This window comes from Spinacia oleracea, chromosome 3 (genome assembly GCF_020520425.1).
Source record: "Spinacia oleracea cultivar Varoflay chromosome 3, BTI_SOV_V1, whole genome shotgun sequence".
In the NCBI taxonomy this organism is placed as follows: Eukaryota; Viridiplantae; Streptophyta; class Magnoliopsida; order Caryophyllales; family Amaranthaceae; genus Spinacia; species Spinacia oleracea.
The window spans coordinates 8,320,823-8,331,920 of NC_079489.1; the positions used below are offsets into that span (position 1 = coordinate 8,320,823).

General features: G+C 37.9%; 3 protein-coding genes across 3 annotated transcripts; 2 read left to right on the plus strand and 1 right to left on the minus strand.

Moving 5' to 3' along the window:
- Positions 1-2,008: 2,008 nt before the first annotated feature.
- LOC110798192 (leucine-rich repeat extensin-like protein 3) lies at positions 2,009-2,913 on the plus strand. Its single transcript, XM_056838779.1, has 2 exons — positions 2,009-2,075; positions 2,234-2,913. Exons 1-2 carry the CDS (start codon positions 2,009-2,011, stop codon positions 2,911-2,913), a joined length of 747 nt encoding a protein of 248 aa, XP_056694757.1.
- Positions 2,914-4,535: 1,622 nt separating this feature from the next.
- Positions 4,536-6,246, plus strand: LOC110798172 (uncharacterized). Its single transcript, XM_022003343.2, has 2 exons — positions 4,536-4,760; positions 4,850-6,246. Exons 1-2 carry the CDS (start codon positions 4,700-4,702, stop codon positions 6,034-6,036), a joined length of 1,248 nt encoding a protein of 415 aa, XP_021859035.1. The 5' UTR covers positions 4,536-4,699; the 3' UTR covers positions 6,037-6,246.
- A 371-nt stretch (positions 6,247-6,617) lies between these two features.
- Positions 6,618-9,420, minus strand: LOC110798181 (60S ribosomal protein L13-1). The gene is made up of 5 exons (XM_022003352.2): positions 9,264-9,420; positions 8,165-8,280; positions 7,889-8,022; positions 7,178-7,336; positions 6,618-7,092 (listed from the first exon to the last, which is right to left on the minus strand). Exons 2-5 carry the CDS (start codon positions 8,271-8,273, stop codon positions 6,871-6,873), a joined length of 624 nt encoding a protein of 207 aa, XP_021859044.1. The 5' UTR covers positions 8,274-8,280; positions 9,264-9,420; the 3' UTR covers positions 6,618-6,870.
- Positions 9,421-11,098: the final 1,678 nt, after the last annotated feature.

Genomic DNA, 11,098 nt, shown 5'->3' on the forward strand with positions numbered 1-11,098 from the left:
AGATTGACTGTTGGTGGATTTTCTTAAATGTATTTTCTTGACCATTAATATATTTTGTGTTATTAATATTATGTGGATGTCCATTATACATTTATACCCCTATTATATTTCAAGAATATTCTATATCTTAGGGTTTATTGTTCCCGAAACAAACCATATTCTATTGTTTGTATACATACCCCCATTGTTCATGGAATAAAACACACAATTGTTCTCTCTCAATTTATCCTCTACTTCTCTCTATTTCACAACATTTTGTAATAACATAAACGATAAAAAGGCAGTATTTTGAATTGAAAGTGCTCATTAAATCTAACCGTGCATATCCATTTTTTTGTTAATCCGCTATTTATTGGTTTGTTGTTCCTAAGTTTTGGTTGATGACACACACATATTGCAAACTTCCTGATTATGGTTGCTAAATGACTTTGAACAGGTAAATGCCCAAGTTTCTATTAGGATAGGAACTTGAATAAGCTGGTGAAGTTCCTGATGTACACTTGGAACAGTCACTGGAGTTCCAGAGCTGGAAGTTGTATTTGTTCCAGTTTGAAGTCACAAGAGGAGCAACACAGTTACATATCAAGAGTTCCGAATATCCACAAGAACTATTACAGACTCATGGCAACGAGTTCCTATTTAAACAAAAGAGGAACTCATTGTTGTTCCTGAGCTGGAACAAGTGAAGCTTCAGAGTTGAATGCCTCACCAAAGGAAAGACATATATGTCTAGGTAGTTTATCTTGCTTAGACTATATGTAATATATTAATATGCTAAGTAGTATAAAAGGAACTAGAGGAACTTGGATTACTCGTGTGTTTTTGTCAAAAATATCAAGCAACACAGTTTTAAGGAAAACACTTTTAAATAAAATATCTTTTCCTATTTAATAAGAATAAGATTTTCATCACATTCTGTTACTTAAATAAAAACAGTTTTTATCTTCCTAAAACTTCTCCTATTTATTTTGACAAAATAAATAAACATTTTTCAGTGATTGACATAGTCTTAAACACGTCCAGCAGTTGAGGAAGTTGTGTGGGAAGTGGTCTCCCCTTGTTCCTCAAGTCTAGGGACGTGAAAATCAAAGTGTCAGTTGTTGGCAGTTGAGTTTTTGAAGGGAACAAACCCTAAGGACAAAACTCTATATAAGGCCAAGAAGTTTTCTGAAAAAAATACACAAACTTTCTAAGAGTTCTTGCTTTCCTAAAAACGCATTGTCAAAGATTTTTCTAAAAACAGTTTGTGTCCTAGTTAATCCTAAGTTCCTAAGTGACATATATACACAAAAGCATCATTAATATCTAGAGTTATCCAAACACGAATTGTATTTGGTATTAGTAAGGATAGAGTTATCTTGTTGAGACTTAGAGTTTAAGTCTGAGAGAGAGAAGTGAAAGAGCTGTAATCAGAGTAGATTACTGTGAGGAACACAAGTTTGAGAGGAACTTGTGTTGGAGAGATTATTGTAATCGAGGCATTACTATAATAAAAGAATTCTCTTCTTGATTAGTGTCAAGAAGTTTTCACAATTGTTGTTATTGTCTTCTCTATTCTCAGTTCCTTGATTGTTTCTTAAGTTCCGCAAGAAACTTTATCAAAGTTCTAATTACAATTCACCCCCCCTCTTGTGCGTGTTCCTACTGGAATAACATGGTTGCTAAGGACAACTTTGAACAATAAATTGATAAAAGGTACACTCCTTATAGGGAAAGCATTTACTATAAAAAAAAAAAACACTTTCTAACATATTATAAACCACAACCTTTTTCAAGAGATTTGTGCGTGAATAGTGTAAAAGAAATATTATTAATAAGTGCTACTCTGTACTACGTAATGGAGTTATGATAATTGTTTAAAATTGAGTTTCGAAAAAGGGGAAAAGGAAGATTAATTTAGGATGAAGGGTGCATTATAATAAAATAGGCATTACTTAATTAACAGAGAAACCCCCCATCACTAACAGATAATTATCAAAGTGCCTAAATTTTTCCAATTAATTGTATCATGGAGCATCAAGGAGGTTTTCTCAAGCTATCTTTCATGATAGTCATCCTAGTAACCTTCTCATCATGTAAGTGTCTCCCATCTTCTATAATTTCTAGACGTCTTATTTTAGTTACTGAGTTACTCCATCAGTCCCAATTTAAGTATGACATTCGAATATTTGATGAAATTATTAATCTCCCCAAACAAAATTAACATACTAGCCCTCTTTTGTTGGCATTGTAGTTCTTTCTCCATTTATAGCAGAAGCAAGACAAAAGCACGTACACCATCACAGCAATGATTTCCACCACCGTGTGAAGTCTTCTCCATTGCCGCCGCCACCACCGCTTACACCAACAACAGCACCGGCATCAGCACCTAATGTCGGTGTAGCACCATTTCCATCATCTGCGTCACCACTATCAACTTATCCTGATCCACCATTGTCTGCACCATCTTCGTCTCCACGAACAGTTGATGCTACAATAACATCACCACCACCACCACCACCACCGCCTACACATGAGGGTGTTATAACACCACCACCGCCTACGGATGATGTTATAATGGAACATACTTATACTATGTCACCTCCGCCTACAGATGATGATGCTATAACACCACCACCACCACCACCACCACCACCATTTGATCCTTATATTGGACCACCTCCGTCTACAGATGGTGATGAAATAACACCACCTACTCCGCCTACAGTAGAACTTTCAACACCATGGGCACCTTCGCCGTTTTATTGGCAAGGGATAGGGTTTCCAGCACCAGAACCACCATCAATCCCAGCATATAAACCTCATGGTTGTCACTACCCCTGTGCTGATTCAAACGACTGTGATTGGCCCTGTACAGCCTGTTGCTGGAATAATACTTGTTGCTACGACTGGCCGGAACTACCGTATGAATAAACCCTCGAACACCCGAAAATCAATTAAGAGAGAATACAATATCTCTTACCTTCTGAATCCTGCATTGTTAAGAAAGAATACACAAATGTTTATGATCATGTGAGTATGTGAACAATAACACTCCATTAATTTGCTAGCTACCTAGCTTTACTTCATCCTTAATATTGGAATGGGAAGTCAACTGATCAAATACGGTTTGAGAGAATAACATCTAGTTCTCAGTTTTATCACATTAGTTCGACATGCAACCGGGTTAACCACTGTGATTATCCCTGTCCAATATGTTTCCTGAATCAGACTTATACGCTGTACATGACGATTATGAGGAGTTTACATATCCTTAAAACGTCAGACATCCAAATTCCAAAGAATTAGTATTATTTGTGGATTCTAAACTGCACAAAATAAGAAAACTCAAAATGTTGTTAGCTAACATGTATGGTCTTACTTGCTACAAAGTAGTACTAAAATATATCAGCATCAAAGCGGGTTTCAGAGTTCAGAAAATATATCAGCATCAAAGCGGGTTTCAGAGTTCAGACATATCCCAAGGATGCTACAAAAAGAAGAATCCTTCATAATTCGGCTAATTCAATTTTGTTCTTCACCCTTTAGTCTCATAACACTTCTACAAATATGTATCATATTAAGGAAACCATATTAAGTTATTCAACTTACAACTTCAATCTGTGATTCAAGTCTTGAATTTTCAACACTCTATTTCAGGACCCACATACTTCACTGCATCAAATGGGAAAATCTGGTCTCAAGACAAGGGACACACTCCTTGTCAGTATCATCCATGTCTTAAAACTTCACCTCTGTCATGCTCTAATACGTAAGCTAGCAATAAAATTTGAAGGCCAAAAACTAAATATGGCTGTGAGCCGGGCCGAGCATCGCTACTAAAAAAGCCCGACTTGGCACGAGCACGAATCATGGGCCGGGCTTGGGCCGCATTTTTATGAAAAAACACGTTAAATTTAGACTACAGCCCGACTCTACCCCAAACGAGGGATGGTGGGCCTGGGTCCGATGCAGAGTGGGGTTTGGCATGGGTCGGGCCCATTGACTCATTGAGGTCACAGCCCATGGGCTCGGGCCAAAGTCCGGTCCAGCCCATATCCTTCTTTACCAAAAACCGACCCTTTGCCCATCTAATGCGTTTTCAATCATCTGTCTAACAATCAGACCATTAATTTCAGAGGATCCGACTCCACTACTTCATTTCATGTAATACACTACAGATTACAAATACAATCTTATACTTCAAGACTAATTCTCTTTATTGTGTTCTTGCTCGGCAGCAGGCCATATATTTCGAAATCATCCCAGCCCGGCATACCCTTGAACTGATCACATAACCAGCCTAGCAAAAGCTTTTCTTCGAAAGGGGGGGTATATACAGGATTATTAACGTTGTATAACATCAATGTGATTCTAAAATTATTTGGCAAATCTTTTTCAACACCAAATCCTCTATGTTCTTACTCCTAAATAGTATTATTGCGAGATTTCCATCCTGAAAACTTTGATCTGCTACACTCTTTCCCTTTCAGTAGTCAAAGCTTCATCCTTAATTAAATGCATAGAACTATGATGATCATGTGCATAAGTATTTTACTCTGTAGTTAGCTTTACTTCATCCTTACTTGAATCGGAAAGTCAATTGATTGAATATAGACTAGCTAACTAAGTAAAACATGTATTACTCAATCAAGCCGACTCTGCATGAACATATATAGGTCATTGATTGAGAGCCTCATAATTTTCAGCATACCTTACCATGAAGGGAACTTCAGTCAAGCTATCCGTTCTGGTTGTCATCCTTCTGGCTTTCGCGTCATGTAAGTTCTTTGAATCCTTCAATCAATTTTTTTGTGCTGCAGATCTCTTCTAATATTACTGCTAAATTTCTCTTTTGTTGGTGCTGCAGTTCTGTCTCCATTTACAGCAGAAGCAAGACGCAAACACGTGCATCACCGTAACTGCCACCATCGTGTAAGACCATCCCCTGTGTCACCACCACCAGCCCCAACAGAAGCGCCAGCATCAGCACCGAATGAGGGTATACCACCATACCAAATCCATGGTTGTGGCTACCCGTGTAGCGACTCCAATGACTGTGATTGGCCTTGTACAGTGTGTTGTGCAAACCAAACCTGTTGTTACGATGAACCCTTCGTTGTTTCAGACCCATACCCATTACCTGGTCCATCACCAAGCGTAGAAGAACCAGTACCTGCACCAGCACCGGCACCTACTGATGGTGCAGAAATACCACCATACCAAATCCACGGTTGTGGCTACCCCTGTAGCGACTCCAATGACTGTGATTGGCCCTGCACTATCTGCAGTGTGAATCAAACATGTTCTTATGATGAGCCAATTGTTGTTTCAGACCCATTTCCATTACCTGGTCCATCACCAAGCGTAGAAGAGCCAGTACCTGCACCAGCATCGGCACCTACTGATGTTGTTGCAGAAATAGCACCATATAATATCCACGACTGTGGCTACGCTTGCAGGGACTCCAATGACTGTGATTGGCCCTGCACTGTCTGCAGTGTGAATCAAACCTGTTCTTATGATGAGTCCGTCGTTATTTCAGACCCATTTCCATTACCTGGTCCATCACCAAGCGTGGAAGAATCAGTAGCTGCACCAGCATCGGCACCTGCTCCTGATGTTGCAGAAATAGCACCATCCAACATCCCCAATTGTGGCCACGGTTGCAGGGACTCCAATGACTGTGATTGGCCCTGCACTGTCTGCAGTGTAAATAACACCTGTGAAGAACCAGCACCTGCACCAGAAGCCGTGTTTGTACCACCATTTCCATCATCTGATCCAATAACAATCGCTCCTTTGTCACCGTCACAACCACCAGCTCTACCTCCATCCACAGGTGATGAGACGGATGATGATGATGTATTAGCACCACCACCAACTAATTATGATATAGGAGTTCCAGCAGATGTTCCGCCACAGGGATACGAATTTACACCATACCAAGTACATGGTTGTGGCTATGGACCCTGCAACGACTCCAATGATTGTGATTGGCCCTGTACAACCTGTTGCGCTAATCAAACCTGCTGCCATGAGGAAGATATGTTTTGATAAAATCTCAAACACGCAAATCCCAGCTTAACAACACAAAATAATAGGGAGTACTACGTATAACTAATGTTCTTGCATTCTACAAAACGCGTAACCATACCTCTTGCAAAGTATTTACATATTATACATCATTCTTCAATTGCCTTGTTTGGTGAATGGAATTTATATACTATAGCTGCCTGTATCATACAAATTTATAAGCGAGATTAATAAATAAAAATCATACAATTAGTCATTCTGTCGCGCTTATGTGCTCTAATTAGTCATTCTGCACTGATTTATTAGCATAATATAACAAAGTGTATGATCTGAATTCATGACAGGGTCTAAAAACTTCTTATCTTGTATACTTGGGAGTTGGGAATTCCCCATTATTTCAAGGCCGAGTATACAATGCTACCAAAAGAGCACGAGTCAAGACTAATTCCCTAATCCGAGTACACCTATAGCCCTGAACTGTGGCTCTCAGAATCAAACTATTTTCACATCCGACTATTGACAGATTAAAATCACAATAAATAGTTTAAGCCGAAAATTTAAAACATAATGCTTCTAGAGCCTCGACTATTGACAGATCAAAATCACAAGAAATCCTAGCACCAATTCATTGCAGAAGTTAACCTGAACATTGAAAGTAGAAACACAACTGAAAAGAACATGATTTTTTTCAAAAATCTCGTCAATTTTACTATTTTCTCAACACCATATGAGGCACATCCGATCCTATAATTCATAAATTCACCAAATAATTTTAATACTAGTTCTGGAAGCAAAAAGATCAAACAGTCTAGGCAAAAAAACTATATATCAACTCAGCAGCTTGAAAACTACTCTCTACTTCTTATCTTCTTTCTCGGCTTCAGCGGCCCTCTTCAACCGGGCACCCATATGTCTCTTATTGGTCCTCTCCAATCGAAGCTTGTCATATGCTTTGAAGGCCTTCATCTCGTCCGTAATCTTGACAAGCTCCGCAACTGGAGTCTCGCGTACAATCGGCATGAAGTCACCATGGACTTGAGTAGCTGCGGCCAACTCCTCAAGAGCAGAGTCACCAGCCTACAGACATAACATCATAAATCAATCACTTGTTTCCAAATGGTGAAGATAAAGGCCTAAAATAATAAGCTAACATGAAAATTACCTTGAATTTAAGTGGCCTTCTTGGGAATACAACCAATTTGGCTTTGTAGGTCTTCAACCTCTGGGTATTGGATTGAAGAGATTCAAGGGACCGATTTCTGCGTCTGTGATCAACAGCTATGCCGATTGTTGGGGCAAGTTTTTTAGGAATACCTGCTGCCTGATTCATGTAGAACAACGTCATATTTAACAGTGCGGACAAACTTCTAGTTGATTATTTATGGAGTACTTTGTACTGCCAAAACCCTTGCTGTTCTAAGCTCATCCCTAAACAAATCCAGCTACATTAAGGAGTTTAAGAACAAATGATTATTAAGGAGTATCCAAATAATGTTGTTAATTACTAGGATCGAGCAATAAATAATTAAGTACCAACAGTCTCAGCATTCTAACAAGCCAAGTAGAGTGATTATCAAGCAAAATCTGCAAGCTTAAACCCAAACACCTAAACAAAGGGTAAATTGGCAATGTGCAAACATCAAAATAACTACTACATAAAAGAAAACCGTGTGAGGCAGGTTTGACAGAGCAAAGACCACTTTGATGACTAAAAATTCATATGATCGCACAAGCCAACTAAAGACAGATGGAGGTACACAAACTAGAATGCACATGCATAACACATCCTAGATATAGGCAGATCATACTAAATTTCTAATGGGGTAAAATTAACCTCATGAAACATAATAGACTAGAAACACCATTTACTCACTTCAAGCTCCTCAAGGGAAAATCCTTTGCCAGCTCTGAGCTTCATGTTATACTTCAAGGTCTGGCCATGAACAATAGGACGAAGAGATCCAGCTGTAGGACGAGGAAAGACCTTAACGGCCTTCGTTTGTCGAGCTGTAAAGTGCACAACAGAACTCAGACTAGCACAATAAGAATAAATCTTTTTATCTTGTGAGTCGTGGGCGTGAAGGGATGTGGCACAGAACACGCTTGCAATATGTTATACGCATAACGGCGTAAGAGAAGGTAAACTTACCTACTCTTCTTCTGGTTTTACGAGCGGGCTGATTGAACCAAGTCCTGACATAGTTCTGCCAGTGCTTCTTGAAATGGCCATTAGGCACAACATTATTATGCCTCACCATGACTTACCTGCATAATTACACAAGGGCTCACTTAGCTGGGAAGAGAAACTTCAACAAAAATCTTACAGAACCTCCCCACTTACGCCACAAAAAAAACTCAACCCACATTCGTACAATACCATCAAAAGATTTCACTCCTAATATAGATTTTAAGATAACTACACCTTCCGAATATTTATTCCCCTCAAACCCAACAGCAAAGAACACCATTTCATACAAAATCTACAGCAAGCCCCTCTACACATACAGGCCAATTAAGCAACAAGCATCACAAGGCTAAAACGACAACTTTCCAGGGATTTGCAATGATCATTGCTTGAAAGGTCCATAGAAGTGAAGAAAAGACACTAAATTTGAATCAAATTCATCAGGCAGCATCTACGCAAAACTGTAAAAAGATCATCACACTCACATAGTATTTGCAGGGTTATCCCTCATCCCGCCCCCTAAAAAGAACAAATTAGCAGTGGTTCTAAATTTCTGATGGCAAATGAACTTTCGAGAAAAATCATCTCAGTAAACAATACACATATCACTGCCATCAATTATCCAAACGAAAAAACATAATTCACTAACAAGAAGGCTTGTAGAAAACAGCACCATCATCCTCATTTCAATATATAACATAATGAACTTAAATTCCCCCAAAAAGAGCGTCAAACCATTAAAACCCAACAAAATACCCCTAATACCATAACAAACCCTCTAATTCAAATCCAAAATCACGATTCAGCTTTAAAATTTCCAAAAAACATGACCATTTTCAGGTACAAAATTAACAAATTTCCTCCAATTTCATCAACCCATAACCCACAAACACGGCTCGCGCATTTTCACACTGAAATCAACCAATCAAAAAACCGAGATCCCCAACAAACGGTTTCATAATCTCTGATACATAATCCATTGATTTGCAGTAATTAATCAAATGAAATCAATTATTAAGAAACTAAGATTGATGTTTAATCCTAAATAAATAAAAAGAATTACCTGAGGAGAGAGACAGATCCGACGAGTGATAATGAAGAAAAATGGCGTAGTCGTCTCTCTGAAAAAATTAGGGGACGGAAGCAACACTCGGGTTTTATGTTCTCAAAAACCCTACTTCCTCTTTCCTTTTTCCATTTCTTTTCCTCCCCTTTTTTTTTTTTTTTTTTGTGTGTGTGTTGGGCTATGCAAAATTGCAAATGCAAATTTTTGAAAGGCCAGTTAGTAAATACAGTAATTAACTAAAGGCCCTGAAGTTCTGAAATCTCCAATAATTTTTTTGATTCTACTACGAGCAATTTTCATCGATTTTGACGAGTGGACTAATCTCACGCGTGAGTTTGTATGGATATCTCCATGAGCAGCATCCCTCTCAGTTGAGCTTTTTTCCATACCCAAGGCTCGAATTCGAGACCTTTATTAAGGAGCAAGAGGCTCTTAACCACTTATGTCAACCTCAATTGGTTAGAAATTTATAATAATAAGTGTGATTCTCTAAACGGTTAATTACAAGTAGTTTTAGAGCTTGTTCGTTATCAACTAAATAAATAAAGTGACCATTTGTTTAGTACTTTTGCTTCAAGCAGAAAAGACATTGAGGGTGTTATAAAGAAAAATAGAGATAGAGGGTAAGGAAATCATACAAATATTATTGGGCTTAAAGTGTGGTGCAAATGTGCAATATGATAAAATATAAATAAATGGTTTACTCCGCATATAATTAGAATAAAATAAAAGATAAAACCTGTAAAAATTGATGAAGAAGAAAGCGGGTAGGAAAACAGATGTCGTATGTTCTAATGCAATATCAAAATTTTGAATTCGTCGTAGTTGCTCCCCGAGTCTAAAATATTCTAAGTGATTTCATCTTCATTAACATCACTTGTTAATATTGTCAAAAAAAAAATCACTCGTTAAACAATTAGAGTTGTCTTATTTTCTCATTATATAATTAAAAAATATAATGCGTAGAGTTAAAAGATTCTTTTATCACTTCACATAAAGACGACAATAAATCCAAGGAAAATTTGTCAGAAAGGACCTTTTAAAACACAAAAATTGTGAGAAATGACCTTTTTTAAAAAAAATTGTGAAAGAAGGCCCAATTGGGTTTTTTTTTTTTTTTTTGTGAATAAGGACCATAAGCCATATTCCGGTGGTCAACGACTGTTTTCCGGCGTTGACCATCACGTGACATGCACGTGTCTTAAATTTTTACAATTTTTTTTTTTTAAAGTTTCCCTCAATGTTTCCCCCATCCCCACCTAACTTATTCAGATCTTTAAAAAAAAAATCGATTCTTGAAATTAGGTAACACTAAGAACCCTAATTTCAAGAACCAAAAAGTTGGAGAAATGTGAGGAAAAAAATTAGGGCTATTAATGTTATCTCGTACGAAAAGGACCGACAAGCAATTGGGTTGCGCGAATTTGGTTGATTTCAACTGGGGAGAAGAAATTCGTGGTTGGAAGGAAGAAGAAAATGGTGGAGGAGCAGCAGAGCAGGAGAGAGAAAATCGATTTTTTTTTAAGATCTGAATAAGTTAGTTGGGGGTGGGGGAAACTTGGAGGGAATTTTTTTTAAAAAAAAATGTTATACACGTGCGTGTCACGTGATGGTCAACGCCGGAAAACAGTCGTTGACCACCGGAATATGGCTTATGGTCCTTATTCACAACAACAAAATTCAATTGGGCTTTCTTTCACAACTTTTTTTTTAAAAGGTCATTTCTCACAGTTTTTGTGTTTTAAAAAGTCATTTCTGACAAATTTACCTAAATCCAATAAAATATTTAAGATGCCTTTTATTCTTTGTCTTTGCCTTTTCACCTTAATCAA